This window comes from Odontesthes bonariensis, chromosome 23 (genome assembly GCF_027942865.1).
Source record: "Odontesthes bonariensis isolate fOdoBon6 chromosome 23, fOdoBon6.hap1, whole genome shotgun sequence".
Classification (NCBI taxonomy): domain Eukaryota; kingdom Metazoa; phylum Chordata; class Actinopteri; order Atheriniformes; family Atherinopsidae; genus Odontesthes; species Odontesthes bonariensis.
The window spans coordinates 24,908,075-24,927,506 of NC_134528.1; the positions used below are offsets into that span (position 1 = coordinate 24,908,075).

The 19,432-nt window shown below is 40.9% G+C and overlaps 1 protein-coding gene across 1 annotated transcript in view; it reads right to left on the reverse strand.

Moving 5' to 3' along the window:
* Nucleotides 1-1,296: 1,296 nt before the first annotated feature.
* The window catches only part of pemt (phosphatidylethanolamine N-methyltransferase), a 110,777-nt gene continuing 92,641 nt past the window's right edge, over nucleotides 1,297-19,432 (reverse strand). Inside the window, exons 6-7 of the mRNA XM_075457126.1 lie at nucleotides 10,072-10,146; nucleotides 1,297-1,705 (exon numbers count right to left, since the gene is read on the reverse strand). Of these exons, the coding sequence (XP_075313241.1) occupies nucleotides 1,651-1,705; nucleotides 10,072-10,146 (130 nt within the window). The 3' untranslated portion in view covers nucleotides 1,297-1,650. The remainder of the gene's footprint in view (nucleotides 1,706-10,071; nucleotides 10,147-19,432) is intronic.

Consider the following 19,432-nt stretch of genomic DNA (forward strand, 5'->3'; position numbering starts at 1 on the left):
AGCAGCGTGTGCACAAGCTGTGATTGACAGGTAGGATTCCTCTCACCCTAACTTGATTGGTTAAAAACAGCCGGGAGCGCTCGGTTTTTGCAAGCATGATTACAGGCTTCAGAGGGAGCTACAGATTTCGTTATTTTTTCTAAACAGCCCATTTAATATTCTACTTCCAGAATCCCATGACAGTTCAAGCTAATATGACTAAAAAAAAGTTGCCTACTGCCGCTTTAAAATGAGGTAAAAGCAACCTCAGATGATCAAGAACACATTATAAACAGTAGTACACCGTAATAACACCATACTAGTTCAGAAGGTAAGCAGCAGTCAGCTGCAAGACATCCGCAATGACCTTAGAGAAGCAATTGTCGCAATTGTCCCATCAATCTGGGAAGGGTTATAAGACCATTTCCAATCTATTTGGAGATATCATTCTACAGAGAGCACCATTATTCACAAGTGGAAAACATTCAAGACAGTTAAGGCCTCGGTATGCTACTCCGTCGCTATCCGTCAATCCGACTCCGTGGTCACGCAGAGGCTATTAAACCTTTCGAAGTTCTCCGTCGGGATGTCGGATACGCAAGGCAATTCACCTCCTGATCAGTAGGCTTCGCTACGCTACACGATCTAATCTTGCAAAGTCTATCGTGAAAGTTGTTGATTGATTGTTTATCTTCCGGCTCCGTTCCACTCCTCACAGTGAACGAAGGCGACCGAGAGAGAAAGACTTTTGTTGGAGTTGGAGCTTATTGATTTTGAAATACAAATAATTTTGACGGTGGCGGTGTTGTTGTTCTGAGAGGAAGGAGCTAAACCGGAAAAGTGATTCCGGAAATGATGTTGTTAGCCGACCAATCACAACCCTTGCGGTCTCCGCGAGTCTCCGTCGCCTCGACGGATAGATAGGAATTTTGTCTCTCCGTCGCTCTCTGTAGACGACCATAAATCAGGCTTAAGTCTTCCTAGGAGTCAACATCCCAGCAAACTCACCCGATGGTCAGACCGTGCGATGCTCTGAGAAATGGCAAAAAAAACCAAGAGCTACATCTCAGACTCCACAGGCCTCAATGAGCACTTTCAGTGTTAAAGATCATGACAGCACAGTTTTTTGTTTTTTTGTTACACCTCTTTCTTTTTGAGAGTTTCATTGTCCATTCTGCTTGTGGGCAATGTAGCGAGAGCACTGAGGTACTTGTGGTCGGCATTGGGATTGAAAATGAAGTGATTCTTCTTTCATTTGACTTACGTCTGACAAACAAGTCCGACAAACACTCACAGTTTTGGTAGCTTCTCAGACTTTAAAAAAAAACAAACTTTCACATATCCAAGTAAAAGTAATATCCAAGACCTTTAAACAGATTTTAATGCATAAAATTGATTAAATTCTCCTTTAAACCAGAGCTGTTGAATCAATATACTTATCTCCAAACTATTAGTCCATTCTTTTAGCTGACATAGCACAGTGTGTCACAATCATTTGGTCCGGAGTTACATAAGGAAACACTTGGTTCAACAGTGTGAACCTTTCCCTTCAAATCCACGCCAGAAGTCAATTAATGACCAAGGCAGGTGCTCAATCGGCCTATCTGTTCACATGATCAGATGGGAATCCTCCGCTAAACTCGGAGCAGGAAGTGTCTCGAGGGAAGGCGATCATTCGTGCTTGCGGCGCTGACTTCTCTCCCGATAGATCTGTTCGGTGAATGGTCTGCAAATACAGAAGAACAAACATGTAACAGGACAATAAATCAGAGAGTGGAAAGCCGTACCAGTCCGTGCCAGGAGTTTGGTTGGTGAACCATGACGGAGCTCAAGTGTACATGTGTGTACGATAAGATGATGCCTCGTATCTCCATGTGTTCTTCCACACTGTTGCACATGAATGCACGGAAGAGCTTTTCATGACTCAGAGGTGAGTATTTGACGCCCGGGAACAGAACAGGGATTAGACCATTTATCTGGAACTCCACTGACTCCACTGTGCTGGATGTTTATACTACCCTATTATAAAGCCTGCACTGTGATATTGATTGAGCACTGTGCAGAACTGTTTTCTTGGATGTAAATGATAATTGCAATAATTTCAAAGGACATGTGAGATAAGTGAGCATGAAGACCACCGTGAGCGTGACAGGCGCTTCTTTATCGAGCCTAACTTATTCTGTTTGTTTATATTCTGACTGCTAAAGTGATTTGTTCCATATGAATATGGTATCTTTTTTTTTTTTTCTGTCGCCAATACAACACAATCTCTGCACATTCACAAACACAAAACCATTTTTTCTATATTGCCGTCCTTACTGCTGTAACACTGTGAATTTCCCCACTGTGGGACTAATAAAGGACCATCTTATCTTATCTTATCTCATCTTAAAAAGCACCACAAATGCTTTCACTGTGCAGGTCTGTCACTGTGATGACAGGGTCCTATAACCGCAGGTAAGGGTGTTTCAGTTGGATACAAGCCTTGGGTATCTTGTTTCCAGCTCCAATTTTATTCCTTTTTGGTAAAGTTTAGGAATAAAATAAAGCTTGTAGGGTTAGAAAAAGACCATCGTCAATGTCAAGTTACAGACCTGTGGACTACTACTGATAGTAGGAAAATGGCTACATAGTAATTGAAGTAATGGAACTAATTCAAGTCCCTGATAGTCAGGACATGCTATCACTATGCTGTTCCAACATTAGATCCAGGAAAGTCATTTAGGATCATTGGTTGAAAGTTTGTGAACCCCATTGGAAATTCCTGTATTTCTAAAGCTAAAAGAATAAGAAAGACTGACTTTCATTTAGTACTCTTATCTTTGATAAGATGAATGGAAAACAGCTCTTTTCAGCATGAGAGCTCAATTGGTTAAGTGTTTTATTCATTCTTAAGACCTGTGAAAGTCGGATGATGTTTTAGATTACAGGTGACATATAATCCCAATTCTAAAAAAAAAGAAGGGATGCTGTGCAAATTGTCAAATAACAAAAAAGCAAACAAAACAACATGAAGCAATGATTTTCAGATCTCATGAAGGACACATTTTATATACAACAGCTTTACAGCAGCACATTTCCCCACTTAAAAACAAACTAAATGTATTCTATTATCTTATTCTCTTCCATTTATGGACAGCACAGTCACCACGACAGAATTATGTTAATTGCAGTGCTGACTGAGGGCCAGAAGATCATGGCCATCCAATATGGATGTTCTGCCATGTCACTCGTGCACAGAGATGCCTCAAGATTCTCTGAATCTTCAGATAATACAGTATTATGCACTGTAGATGATGGAATGGAAGTATTTGCAGTTTTACACTGGGGAACATTACTCGGAAAGTGCTCCACACTTTGTAGATGCACTTTTTCTGAACCCATCTTTACTTGTGTGAGTCTCTGCCTCTTTAAAGTGATATTTTTATACCTAATCATGTTGTTACCTAATACATATTGTTACCTAATCATGTTATACCTAATCACTTGTTGCTTATTAAATGAATTACCTGCAAAATGTTCCTCCAACTGTTTTTTTAAAAGTAAAACTTACTTTTCCAGGCCTTTTGTTGCCCCTGTCCCAACTCTATTGAGACCTGTTGCTACGTCAAATTCAAGATGAGCAAATATTTTGACACTGTTCTCTACAATGTGCCCATGTGGCATAAGTATGTTCATGCAGGCAGTCTTTAGCCCCAACCGTGATCGTTTTTTAACCAACCTAATTAGTTTAGATTTGTAACCCTAACCAAGTGATTTCATTTCCTAAACCTAACCGGGAAGTGACGCAACATGCTTTGCTTACATGTAACCAAGGCTGTATTGAAGAGTGTGAACAGGACGTGTGAAATCCTTTCAACATTTTATATATTCTCTATGAACTATTATTAAAAAAATGTTAAGTTACATGGTTTGTTTTGTTAACAACATACAGGCAAACAACAAACCTAAGCTTGGCAGAATTAAACCAAAAACAATTATTTATTCTAAATAAGCATTGGCAGGATCAATCCATGGATCAATCCTCAAAAGGGTTAAATATAGCCCTTATTTCTCTTGATGTAATTTTCGAATGGTGCATCTCACTTTGTGTCATGAGCGTTCTGAGCTTAAAAGGCTTCAAGGCATTCAGCTCACACGACACCTGTTCACTGCAGGGTTCCCTCATTCAGTCCCTGCGTGAGGTAATATCCCACCAGTCGCCTCACTCTGCATACAGTCTAACTAAATGAGATCATTCAGAGTCTGTGGTGGAGACAAAAGACAAATATAGCATGCAGATCTTTTCACCTTCACAACATGTGGTAAAATCTGGCACCAGCCTAAAAGATAATTCACAGTTCGGGGCGAAAAGACATGATGGAGGCTGAGCAACATGTACTGCTAACATGTACACCTGCGCTCTCACTCACAGCTCGTATTGAAACCAGATATTTTCAGACACGCAGCTCTTTGACTCAGCCATGGCTAGCGTCCTCTTTCATTTCGAGCTCAAAAGTGACTTTTTTTATTTTACCTGTTGGTTAAGTACGGCCCCTCTGAAAGACAAAGATGGTTGAATAACTGGTGATTAATACTGGTTCAGATTTGCCACAGAAAGAAGGGTAAGAGGATGAGAGTAAAACTAACAATATACCCTTAATGAGGTTGAGAAGAGGCAAAAAGAGTTCACCGGCTGTAGTTTTTTGGTTAGTATGCGGATGGCTACACACATACGTTTCCCTCAAATGTCTTTGCTAAGGTTTATAGATGATGAATAAAGTAATGCAGTCCATCACATTTCTTTGGTATGCAGAGAACCTCATAAAATACTTGGTTAAAACACTTGCTTAAGATGAAAAATATACACAGTACATTGAGGCCAGTAATCAAAATAACAATGTATACAGTTTAATGAATCATTAAATCAACTCTAGAAAAGTGTTTGAACCTTAAAACGATATGCTTTTGGCTTGCCTCGAAGTACACTGACAATTATTACACACATTTCTGGGCCTGAACCTCAAAGGAAAAAAAGATAATGTGTACGAACAAGACACGGGCCGAGAATAAACATCAGATTTACCACTGGAGAGCTCAGAGATAAAACCCAACTCAGGATCACAGGTGAATCTACAGGTTTACTACCCGGAACACAGTGGCCCCTGTCAGAGTGGTGTTCTACTGTAGGGGAAGCCCAAGAACAAAGAAATAAGTTGTCTGGTATCACTTTAAAGTCATAATTTGAATGTGGCCAAATGTTGTTCCCAGTGTCCGTGGTTATAATACACAGACAGGTATGATACACAGGTTCCATGGAGGATGTTAAAGGAGAAGTTCGTTTTTTTTTTTTAAACCTGGACCTTATTTCTGGCATAAAATACGTTCATCTACTCACGATAACAGTTTGGTTAAAGTCGGCATCATTCGGAAGATATTTAGATCACTCGAGATCCGCTTATATCCATATAACGGGAGAGAACAGGGCATAGACAATACAGCCTCTAAATAAGGCATTATCTGTCTTTATTTCACCAATACTTTAAGCCGAATGAATGAATGAATGAACTATTGCACTGTTAGTTCAGAGCTGACCGTGTTGTTGTTATTGTGGGCTATCTGGAGGGCTTATGGGGGCATTCTACACATGCATCTACTTGGATGACTGTCAGGTTGTGGTGTGGAGGGAGGACACGGATGCGGACTTCTCAAAAAAAGGTTGATTTATTAACAAAAACAAACAAAGTTCAAACTAAAGTCGCGGCAAAGCCGGATTCAAAAAACGTTGCTATAAACAAAACAAAACAAAAGAACATGGCATGGAATAAATACTTAGCTTTGACAAAAACGTGGAAATCGTGGGCAGCCGGAATCCTGGCATGGGTATACAACTTGACATTTAAATGAGGAACCAGCAAACAGACAGGGGAGACCGGAAACTAAATAGGGAGTGAGAGTGATTGGGGAGTGAGTGCAGCTGAGGGAAAAAACACAGGTGAAGTGAGTGAACTAATAAACAGAGTGCAGGGAAACTAAGGCATGACAAAAACTAAAGATGGACTGAAAACAAAAGCATAACCTAAACATGAAAACTAAAAACATGAGTCCATGGGTGTGACAATGACGTCATCCAGCACATCTGGAACTGATTCAGGACTCTTTCTCCTTTGGAATAAGAGCGCCTCCTGCCCTACGCCATGCTCTAAGAATAACCTGTTTCTCCCAAACTATTCTTAATTGCCTCCACAAAAACTTTAGGATATCAGGTGCACTTTTATAAACCCGGTAGGGGACTCCATTTGGCCCTGGGGCCGGCGTAGCCTTTTCATGCCTGACTACCTCCTCAACCTCCTTCCACCTAGGTGGTCTAACATCCATGAGCTATCTCTCCTAATGGTGGCATGTCAGGAGGAAGGCCTACTACTCTACATTGCTCAAGATCTGAATATGTATTTCTTAGATACTCTTCCACCTCTGACTTGCCTTAAGCTGCCCTCCCTTTTCCTGGTTAAACAACCCTTTGACAAACTTGAACGGGTCCCTGTAAAACGCAGTCCTTGCATATTCTTTCTTCTTTCTCTTTTTCCTGAGATATTCAGCCCGCCTCTCAATTCTTCCTGCAAAACATTAATTCCCTCCCGATCTTCCTCTGTAGCTCTTTCCCAATGCTTTCTTAAATTTCTTCTTTCTTTAACCAATTTCTCCATTGCTCTTTGCCATCTAGACTTAACTAAATGCACTCTTTCAACCCTCTTTCTATCTTGCACCCCAAATCTTTCTACACCATAGGAGTAAATTGTATCTCCCATCTTCTCTATCCTATCACTTGTATTTCCTCCTAACCTAGCTAATATTATCAACAAATCTTTATTGACTGACTCCCATTCTTTGTTGATATTTGCCCTAGGCCACTTAACTTTGGCCACTTTTCTCTCTCTAACTGGCCTATTCACCTCAGTATCAGCTGCATCCCTTCTTAGAACCTCCTCCTCCACCTCCGTAGCTGTGTTATTGATATCCTTCGGACTGTGGTTTTCAACCTGCCGCTGGACTTCATCCGACTTACTCGATTGACTTCTTAAAAAGTACTGGTCGATGCGGCCACACTGCTCTTCTTTTTCCACACATCTCTTTCTTCCCTGATGCATTTTAAGGCCTATAACTGACGTTGTTATGGTCCCCTTGCCCTCTTAGGTGCTGGCCCGCCTACCTTATGTTTTCCCACACTCACTCCTCCCTCTGTTTTGTCTGTCGGCGTGAGCACCAACTGTGGATCCTCCCATAAGCAGGCGTGGCTGCCCCAGTTTCTCCTGCACACCTGATCATCATCTTCATCTACCACAGTACTTAACCTGGACTCTCCTTCCACTCATCGCCTGATTGTTAACCTACATGCTATGGTAGTGTGATCAAGGCCTCAAACTTTGGATCTCGTTTTTGACTAAACCTTGCTTGTTTTTTCACGTTGTCTGATTCTCCCCTGCCACAGACCCAACTCCGGTGTGCCTGCTACATCCGTGCTGACAAACCCTGCGGTGTTCTCACCTTCAAACTTCATTAAAAAGAAAGACTTTTTGCCATATCCCAGTGTGTCCTGCTATTGAGTCCTTTTGCAACCACCCCATTGTGACAGACGTTACTTACTGCCAGCCACAAGGACAAACCTGGAACTTATTTTATATATATTCGATAAGAGAATGAAAGTTTCACAGGGTAGGTCCTTATATTTTCTGTTATTCTTCTCCAGTTATACTTGATAGATTAGGTTTGACTGGCTTTTACTAAAATCTACATCGTCTAAATAAATGTTGGAGTAGTGCATTTAAAATGCATTTTATATGAATTACAGTTGGCCTATCTTTGCTGAGTACTGTCACACTTTTACAGGTCTTGCCTGCTACAAAGATTTATAAAAGCGGACTGTTTACTCGTACATATATTCATTATGCGTATCACTATGCCTCAAAAGTGTACAGCAACATCTCGTCTATCCTCTGTAAACCTACTCATGATTTCAAAACTCTTGCAGTCCGAATTGAACCATTTCTCCCTCTGTTGTTCCTGATCACCAACCATTACCCTTGTCGTTAACAATATAACATTTGCAAGCCAAATGCCTTACTTGCTCACTAATAAATACAGTTTCCTGTCTGAGTTTAACTTTACAACCAAAGCAACACACAAAGTAAGGATTTTTTTCTTCACACATCACATAAAGAAAGTTTCAGAAGCTTATCAACCCACATCAGTCCTTGAAATTTTTCAGTCTTTCTGACAACAACAGAGAAGCTACTGTGAACATTACACCCACTTCCACAGCACGTTTGTAAATTCTGGCCTCATGGCCATGGTTTGTCGTTTGTCTCGGCTGTTTGGTTGCTTCTTATTGTGCTTCTTTTCTGTAATAACTTTAGGATTCTATTTCACTCATCAAGAACCAGGCTGTGTGGCTCTGAGGATCTGAACTGATAAGTCCACTGCCCACATCTTACTTTTACATTGTTTTGTTCTTAATTGTTTATCCAAAAATGTCAAATTCCACAGATCTGGTTCCAAAAGGTGCTATTATATTGAGCTTTTGTTGTGTTTTCACACATGACACGTTCGTTTTATATTTTTCTTGGACAAAATCAAATGGATGAATAGTATTTGGCGAACCCAGAGAAGAAATAGGGGAAATAACAAAACACTAGCGTGACACTAAACTGTCAAATCATCCTCAAACAGCTAAAGCCACTTTCCCTCTTATTCGATGGGGGAATCAGGGCTGTGCTTGCTGTGGTCTCCGCATCAAGACTTACCTTTGTGACGGTTTCAAACCCCTTCACACAGATAAATGGATTCCTCTAACAGAGGTCACGTAGTTTCACACTAAGTCAGTAAATTCATCGTATCACTTGACCATGGCAGAGAGCTAAAGCCTCGACTTGAAACATGAACTCTCCATTAGCAGAATATTCAACTGAATTCTAGTCTTCCCACTTTGTGGAAAATATTGTGATTTAGTGGGTTCTCTCTTTCAGAAACGGTGGCACATGACACAATTGACATCCCCATACCTGGTGCACGTGGCCCTTTGGAGACGCTTCAGCCAGTCGCACACATCCCAATTTTTGTGACCTGCTGCGCAATGGTGAGTTTGAATAAAAGGAGGAGCTGTGGGGGGAAAGTTTCGTCTTGATCGGGAACTGTTTGAGATGTAGACGAGTTGAAACTGTTTAGTTATGGCTGTGTATGAATGATGTAGTTCCTGCATAGTGCTATGCCTGTGTTACCTTGTAATTTATGTCACAACATGCTCATGCAGGGACGATGAGACAAAACACATTCATGGCTTAAAACTCCCTGCAATGTTAAAGCGGCAGTTGGCAACTTTTTTTTTGTCATATTAGCTTGAACTGTCATGGGATTCTGGAAGAAGAATATTAAATAGGCTGTTTAGGAAAAATAACGAAATCTGTAGCTCCCTCTGAAGCCTGTAATCATGCTTGCAAAAACCGAGCGCTCCCGGCTGTTTTTAACCAATCAAGTTAGGGTGGAGGAATCCTACCTGTCAATCACAGCTTGTGCACACGCTGCTGAGCGTGAGTCTGCCCCAGCTTGTGTGCGCTCACACTGGTGTGAACTCACGTGCACAACCTCGTCCACAGAGGGGGAGGGGTTTGGGGGGCAATTCGGAGCTTGTTAGAGGTTGGGGGAGGGACCTGAAAGTTGTATCAGTTCGAATTTTCCGACTTTAGACTCGCAATTTTGAAAACTTGCCGACTGCAGCTTTAAGTAACTAAGATGTTAAACTCTTCAGGAGGGAACACTTTCGTCGTACCTCTGTCGATTACCAATGCTGGATAAAATTGTTTGTGATACTAATTTAGCCGCGCTGCTTCATCTTTGACTTCAGACCTCTCAGAAATGTACTCTTAGACAGTTATTTTTTACTTTCGAAGGATACGTGTCCACATTTATGTATGTGAAAATTTTTATTTTAGTGTATAACAGGGTGGCTTTTTTCAGCTTTATTTTGTTTAAACAAAACTTAAAACAAATAAATAAAGGCAATAAAACAAAAATCTATTCTAATGACAAAGGTGAACAGGACTGGAGACAAAGACTCACCCCTCAAATCTTATTGCCACCTTGTAAGCCACGGCCACTATGACAGTCAGGACTAGACCAGCAGGACTGGCACCACTGGAGACAGAATGACAGAAAGACACAAGAAACAGTGAGACACAAATCTTTGTTTGCTTGCACAATAAATAATTGGAACTCCACAGACAATCTCTCAGTGGAGAAACTACTCAACTGCTGAGTGCTCCTTTGAGTTGTCCATTTGCTTACTGTATAATGAAAGTGATGGGGAAAAATATATACGAATGTAGGGCAGCAAAAAACAGACTAAACTAAGGTTTAAATCAGAAAACAAAGCTTTAGTATCCACATCCATTCTAAAATGTAAATATGATGAATCAAACAACTGATATAAAATATTCAATTATTGACCTGAATCCCACAGAGAAGCACAGAAAAGGAAGTGAACTAAAGATCATCGATATAATCACTGGAAAATTGGGGCCGAGTTACTTAACTATCGAAAAATAAAACACAAATAACACATCGACCCACATATACCTGATCAGAAAGCAGCCCAGTGACAAAAGTGGTACCAAACCCCAATATCAAAAAAAATTGGGACATAAATAAAAACTGAAAGCAATGACTTGCAAATCTCCTAAACTAAAAATGTATTCATAACAGGGACGGCACATCTAAAAAAAAGAAAAAAGAAAGAGGTTATGGTCTGGTTATGTGAGGAACATCTGCCTTTACCTAACCTGAAAGCAGCTCCATAACACAGATTTCAACGAGCGAGGAAAAAGGAAAAAGAAAAAAAAACATGCAGATACGCTTTCCTACAGAAGCACACTCACACTGACATGATGGTGGCAATGAGTCGGGTGTAATCATGTGAAAACCTGAGATTGCAGCGCTAAAGACCCTCTCATGTGACAGACCAGTGTGAGTAAGAAACAGCAACACACACACACGCACACAATGCACTGCATCTGTGAGCTGCAATGCAGTTCGTGCTTAACACCTCTCAGGATTTAAAACAGACGCATGTGGGTGTCAATCAAAACAGCACATTATAGGGGGGAGCTGAACAATATCACTGCCCCTGACCCATTTACATAAGGAACACAATGTCCAGTTGAAGTAATCCCTTTTCTGGACTTATCTAAGGCACGACTATTATTAAGGTGCAGAGTAATTGCAGCTTTTTAGTTGTCATATGGTTCAACAATATCACATGTGGTGTAACCTTAATTTATAAGGTTAATTTAACCCTAATTCCTAAGGTTAAACCACATGAGTAAATAACATGTTAATTATCTAAATGCTATATTTTAACTGCTTAAAATGTTTAAGAGTTAAAATGGAGCATATCTACCGTACAGCCGTGCATCACTTCCCATACACATCTGGATGGCTCGCTCAGAGAATAGACTTTAAAACAGCTCTGCTCGTGTACAAGTCTCTTCATGGTCTAGCGCCAAAGTACATCTCTGACATGTTAGAGCCATATGAACCAACTCAGACTCTGAGAACCTCAGGGAGGGGTCTCCTGCTGGTGCCCAGAGTCAGGACTAAACAAGGTGAGGCTGTGTTTCAGTTTTATGCTCCTAAAATTCTTCCAGAAGATGCGAGACAGGCCTCAACTCTGACAATAGCCGCTTTCGGACAGAGTAGTTATCAAAACTGTCCTACTCGAATTTAGTTCTGATAACTGTCCTTCCCCAGCGGAACTGTTTCAGTCTGCATTCGCACATGAGTCGGGACCAGGTCGGGACTGATGCGCCTCGCGCAGCCGTCTGCGTCAGTGACGTGTTACGTTAGCCGTTAAGCGCCCCATTCAACAACAAAACAAAACCGGTAAAAGTAAGGAGAGAAGAAAAAACACCACAAAGAAGCTAATATGGAGAGCGGGGAGGCCACCGTGTTCATGGTCTGCATGATGGTGATATTAATCATGGACGATCACATCAGGCGTCTAATATCGAGGCTGGAAGAGCACACAGAGAGAGTAAAGATCAAGCGCAGGCCATACTTCTTGGTTTCATGAAGGAAGGAGAGCAGAGCGCCGCAGACAAAGGAGACAACGTGTAAGTTTAACTTATTAAACACCCGCCGGTTGTGTCTGTGTGGTATGATGAAACATTTCAGCCGTGATAGCATGACATGGGGCGTAGCTACCGACCACCACACACCTACGTCAGATGCGTTCTATAGAACCATGAAAAGACCCGACCTCGGAGAAGGAACTGAAATGGTTATAGGAACTGAGGGCGATGGTCCCGAGTTCCTGTATGTCTGAATGCAGGAGAAAACGGCCCCGTGGATTAAAAGGTTATTAGAACTGCCAATGGTTCCTACAGTCCGAAAGCGGCTAATGTTTAAATCCAGGCTGAAAACAGTTCTACTTAGCTGTGCATATGACAACTGAAAGTGTTTTATCTGCACACTTCGCTTTTAATTGAATAAATCAAGGATTATTTCACATGTTTTATGGAATGATTTTATTTGCCTTCTTGTGATTTTATGTATTTGTAAAGTACTTTCAATTGCCTTGTGTACGAATTGTGCTCTACAAATAAACTTGCCTTGCCTTGGAACCGTGTGGGATCTGAGGGGGAAAAATTGTTCAGTTTGGAAATGAAAGGTTTAGCACCCTTACTCAGCTACAACAGACACGTCGTGTTGCTCTAAAATGCAGGAGGAATTGATGGGAATGAAAGTTTGAACGGAGCAACATAAATGTAAGGCTTTAGGATAGCCTTTAGGGAGCAATGACCTAAAATAACAAACAAACAAATCTTTGAAGTACGACCTGACAGAAAATGAGCAAATCAAAAACACAATAACTGCTTGTCTAATGCTGGCTGTTCTCACCCTCACACATGGGGTTTTGGGCCAAAATTGACATCACAAAAGCTGGAAGTTGGCGTGCGCTGCACAAAGGCCACCTTTTTCTTCACGTGGCTGTACATGAGAATAAAACCGTACTGGACAGTGGACTCTGCATTTACATCAACGAAGCTTGGTGCACAAACTGTCAGCACCGAGGGACATTGCATAGTGGTCTGCCAACATGGAAGCAGTGTACAGGAGGGGCCAGGTTCTTCAATGTCTGCAGTGACACGATGTGCATGTTTTATCACACTATCATTGAGAGTGCACTGTTCTATGCTGCTGTCTGCTGGGGGAGTTGCACTACAGACAAAAACTGTAGGCGCCTGAACAAACTGGTAAAAAAGGCTGGTTCTGTTGTAGGCAGAAGGCTGGACCCTCTCAGTGCTGTGGTGGAGCAACGGATGAGGAGGAAATTATATTCTGTTTTGGAGAACAATAAACATCCTCTCCACAGCATCCTGGCAGGACAGAGGAGCAGCTGCAGTGAGAGGCTCATCTCACTGCGCTGCAGGACTGAGAGGTTCAGGAGGTCCTTTGTCCCCACAGCCATAAGGCTTTTTAACAGTGACTGTTGACATGTTTTCCCCAAATTTATTTATTAAGTTATGTATTAATTTATTATTATTATTATTATTATTATTATTATTATTATTATAATATACAATCATTGTAAAAAAACTTTTTTTTTTCATTTTGAGGTATTTGACTAATTTTGAATTTCCCCCACTGGGGGATGAATAAAGTATTTTCTATTCTAATGTGGAGTTTCTCATGGTTCAATGCAGACCCTTTGATCTTCCAAGAGAACTCTCATCAACTGCTATATACAGTACACACCACCTGATGCGAATGGTAAGCTAGCAATGAGAGAGCTCCATGCATCCGTTGGCAAACATCAGAAAACACATCCAGAGGCTGCTTTTATCGCTGTGTGTGACTTTCATCACTCCACCCTGAAGACGGTCCTGAATGTGTTTCTATAACCAGGCCTTGTGTTCTCTATTTATGCTCCACGAACACCGTTTCATCAATTCTAAACAGTATTTGGACAGTTTTTGTTTTCATTTCATCCATGATGAGCATCATTTCTTCAAAGAGCGTTGTTGTAAACTCCCACCCGCTGAGGCTTATTATACATCCATTACATCCCTCTAAGACTTGTTACGTTTATATATTATGTTCCACATCCGGTGTTGATGGCAGAATTGATGCACAACACTGGCTTCAGTGAGGCCCGCTGAGTCAGACACACCATGAGTCAGCAGTCATGGTGTTGAGTCTCTTTTCCCCACTGACCCACATTACAGACCATCGTAAAAACAAATGTCAAAACCAGAACTGATCAGTATTGGTTGACTTGATTGTGCAACATTGGAACATTTTCGCTAGAATGACACAGTGCTCCAATTTCCTCTTTTCATTTCAAACAGGGGAAATTGGATATCGATCTTTCTTTCTTGCTATTTATGTCACTTTTTAATTTCTAATTTAAGCCCCTTTGTTTTTTCTTACAATTAGACAGACACACCTGCTTTATTTACTCTGTAACATGATGTTCGATCTCACAGTCTTTTTATCCAGAGAGAACAGCTGTCATTTTGCTGACAGGTGTCCTGAATAAATGAATATGAGATTTACGAAATTTGTGGGATTGCATATGTATAAAAAACGTTAGTCGGTTTTTAACCCCCCCACCCCCACCCCCTTCTTTATTATTTTTTTTTTTTTCTTAATTAAGCCTGTTTTGAAGCCTGACAGTCCCCTGGAACATAGATTAGCGGAAATGCATTTAAATATGCAAGTTATTCTTGTGGCAGACCTGGAGGGGAAGTGCAGGTTTAGCCTTCATATGTTCTAAAGTAAAATTAATAGAATGCAGCTGGTAGCACATGACGGTGTTGTTGCTGTTAGAGACTGCTCATATTTGCATGTACCATATGCCCAGTTAAAAGCCCAGCCCTTCATCATAAAGGATGCTGGACTACATTCAGGACATGTGCTCATCTCTGTACTTCTCTGGGTGATTTGCGTTGGAGAAGCTTATTGCTCAATTATTTTCCTCCCGACTTCAGAGTACATATGCACATGTTCACCGGGAACGTTTGGGTTCTTCTTCTTTTTTTTTTTAAGCCTTTAACATACAATATTTAGGTAGCTTTCAGAAACATGGAATTAAATATCACTTTGTTAACACAACCCCATGAGAAGTGTGGCAATCACAATTACAGACATAGACACATGGTGAGTTAACATATGATCAGCTGTTCAAAAGTTTGACCCACAAATGTTTATTACGATGATTTCAAGGTCACAAGTTGATTATTAAGATAAGTTAATTAATCTTGTTATCTGGAGATCACTACATAACCATTTACAGTGAGCTTGAATAACAGTGGTTCCTGTGTTAACACCTAATTTTATCGTTCATTATCTTTTTTATGGCGGCTGGGGAGGATCTATTAACCCATTACTTTGAAGAAAGATCGTCTCGAGATAGCAACATAAATCTGTCGATTGTCATGATAAGACAAACTTTGTTATTTCATGATAGCTTAGCTCAGCTTCCTTACAAAAGAATCCAACAGATCACATTGTAAAATAAATAACAGAACTTTAGTTCCTCCTCAATGGTTTACCCATATTGACTTGCAAAAGGACACATGACAGTACAACATGTCACAAAAACAGGATACTGAAAAGATAAATATTTTGTATAATTTTTGTACAGTTCTAAAATGACTGGTTTCACAATCTCATCACTCCGTAATAAACAGAGATGTGACCTGACCCATTTTAGTTAGACCTTACCAAATCGGTTAACTACATGCATGTGACACGAGCTTTCCTTGTTACGTTGAAACATTCACTGCCTTTTTAAATTACAATAAAGGCAATATAATGTTAACTCTGATAAATAGTGTTTTGCTCAGTCTGCAAAACATCGCTGTACTCCAGACTGAGCGAGGGAGGTTCTCCCACTGAAACTGGGTTAATTACATTCAATCGGGTACATTTTCATCATTTATTGCACAACACACATCCTCCCTAACTGAGAGGCGATGTGCAGGCTGTATATTCTTTAAATACCATGATTGCCTGCTGCCTTCACCCCGTTTTCACCCTAAACTACCCATAAAGTTTGTGAGGGGCAGCCTAAAATGTCCTAATGATAAGAAATGTCCTCATTGTGATCATGAACTAAAATGTACACGCGCATATACAGACACGCACACAGCAATAAGAGAGTGGGCGGAGGGAGACGTTTTCCCTTGTTATCGTCTGCGTATGAATGAGCGGCAGCATGAGACCTGAACAACAAGCTGTTGATGATACCAACAATCATGACTAGAATAGAAGAACTATATTTACTGAGGGAGAGTCTGAACACAGATAAATCATTATGGTCACTGGTGGCAGCAGCACCATAGAGCTCGAGGTCAGTCAGACCACTCAAGAGTCCTTCCAATTTTCAGCCCTCCTAACAAGCATGCCATCTGCATGGGTATTGTAAATGCAGATCTCAGATGGCGACATTAACGGAGGGAGGGGTGTTGTGTTCTGTGTAAAATATTTGAACTCATGGTACTGTGAGACATTTATAGGGTAGAACTACAACCCCAAATCACAAAGAGTTTGAACGGAATGATAAATGCAAAGACTTAAACTTCTGAGATTGAGCACGAACACAAGCCCATACCATCACAGAGCATTACTGCCTGACTGGTTGATCCTTTTTATTTTTGGTCTGGAGCACATAGTGTCCATTTCTTCAAAAAAAAAAAAATAAATAAAAATCTGAAATACTGATTCATCTGACCACAGAACACCTTTCCACTGGGTGATGGTTCTTTCCAGATACCTTGCCCATGTTGGTATGTCAGCTACTGATGAGTCATTGTTTTTTTAACAAAATATATGTGATAGATTGGAGACCATGGGTGTCCAGCACGGCTTGCATTCTTGCTCTTAATACAACAAATTTCCTCCAGATTCCTTGAATCATTTCACAATATCATTAACTATCTAAGAAGAAATATGCATATCCCCCCCAAATTTCGTTAGAACCTATCCTAGCAGCCACTGGGTGAGAGGCGGGGTGCACCCTGTATGGGTCCCTCTTGAAAAGGGGTCCCTCTTGAAAAGGGGTCCCTCTCGCTGTAAGGTGACGGTGCTAACCACCACATCACCATGCAGTGCACCTGTCTAAAACAATTTCTGGATTTATGAATTTCTGACGTTCAAACAGCTTTTGAAACAACTTTTCTAAAAACTGAAAGGTAGCGGATGACATTATCTGTATGACTGGGAGATGAAAACATATTCCAGTTCATTACGAAAGCAAGGACATGTGAGGGTCAAAATATGCAAGGAGATAAAGAGCGAGATAAAGTCTAACAAATATCACACTTTGACTGAACAACACTGCCATTGTTCTTTTACATAAATCCCAAACTGTTAGAAACACAGACTGAAAGGATTTGTTTAGTTCTCAGCTTTAGGCTCGTATAAAATTGGCCAAACAATATAACCTCTGATGCATCATAACCAGGCCATTAAGGCAGTTAAAATTGACCTACTACATTAAATCTCTTATGCAACTGAAGTGCTACTTAAGCAGGAGGTAAAGCAACACACACCCCCCCCCCTCTTTTTTAAAATTTATTTGAAGAGTATTCCTGATGTCAAAATAAAAAATGAGCCCATATTTTTTAAACAAAGCTCAAATTTCTAAGCAGTTAAAGGTAGGGTAGGAGATCCTGGATTTTGAGTCCAGCGAAGCTGCATTTTGAAAATACACAGGTAAAAAGTCCCAACCCTTTTCTTCACTTTCCCCCCGAAGGCACGCCTCTAGAGTACATGAACGCGCACGAGCACGAAGGTGCACGAGCGCTGTTCTGACAGCAAGCATCGATTGTTGCCGTACTTAGTATTTAGTTTATGCTAACTATACGTTTAATAATGCTAGGTGCTAGCCAAGCTGGCTCTAGTTTAGCTTCCTGCCAAGCTTCGTTCACGGAGCAGGGTACGCACACAGGGGGAAGGGGGGGGAAGGAGGGGGGGGGGGGGGGGGGGAGGGAGGAGCAGATTGCAGTTTGATAGACGGCATCAGAATCCAATCATTGTGAACGGTCCGTTCACAATGATTGGATACTGTTTTTCCTAGATTGTACGTTCAAGAGGCCACTAAAACTTTTCATATTTGTGTCAAAACTTTTAATTAATTGGTTGCAATGGGGGTGTGAAGAGTATTTCAAGCAATATGTAAAAAAATGTTCCAGAAAAAGATCCCCTACCCTGCCTTTAACTTTAAAAGTAAGTCTGTTCTTGGACAACGCTTGCAAATATTAGCATGCCAAAGCAGAATCTGAAGCCTTAGGAATAAAAATCAGAAGCTTCAAATAACAACCATCTAAGTGGAGCATTACAGCAGATCATAGACACAACGACTACACAGTGTGTCCCATGCCACAGCAGGTCAGACTAAACTGAAGCAAAACAAAATCTCAAAAGCAAAATCATCTCTCAACCACAGGCGCTAAACTGCTGATGGGGCAAATATAGCCATGAATACGTTCTTTGTCAATGATGATGTCTTGAGATGCATTTTATCGTTTCATGATTGAACTCTTGCTCTGTTGTTAAACTCCAGACACCGCACAGTTTATTTGAGCCGCAGCTGGCAGAGAGTAGGGAGTGAGGTTGTGATTTGGCCCTAAGCAGAGAATGATCTTCTGAGAGTCAGAGCATCATTGTTCTGTCGCGCTCAGAGATGCCCCCTCAGCCCACAAGTACAACACATGACTAAGGTTTATGATGCAACTGAGGAGCAGAATTTACCACGGTTATAGTCACTCGGGTACAGTGACACTGATAAAGCAAATTAACTTGAGGGGGCTGTCTGAAACTCTGAAACGTTTGAGGGAAAAAATAAACTGTTGGGGGATGGCTGGCGGGACAGTTGGAATAGCTGTATTAAATAAGATTTTCATCACGTGAAACTCCAGGTCAGATCGTACTCATCTTGAATTTGCTTCTTTACAACACAAGTTTTTACTTTTCTTACTGGCAGAATCCATGATCAAAATCACATTGCCTCTCTAAGCTAGCGTGCACATATAAAGTCCAAATGTTAGATATGAAGCGAAACATGAGAAATAAAATTAAGGTAGATTAAGCATTCAGTATTCAGTTCAGTAACACCAACAAAACAAGGAAGACTGTCTTATTAAGTTATGGAGTCTTACTCAATCTCACACGACACAATGAGTCCTCTTTATGCCAGTGCTGTGATAACAGATGCTCTTCATCATTGCTGCATATGTGACAGAGACGGACAAAATTCATCAGTGACTGTAGGTGCTGCTTAATCAAACAGGATTTAAATCTTGAGGACTTAAACTTGAGGAACTCGATGCCTTAAAGTGTGCTGGATAAAGGTAGAATCCTGTTAGTACAGAGGCTGTGTATGATTGCAAATCCATGTCTGTTTTTTAATGAAATGCTA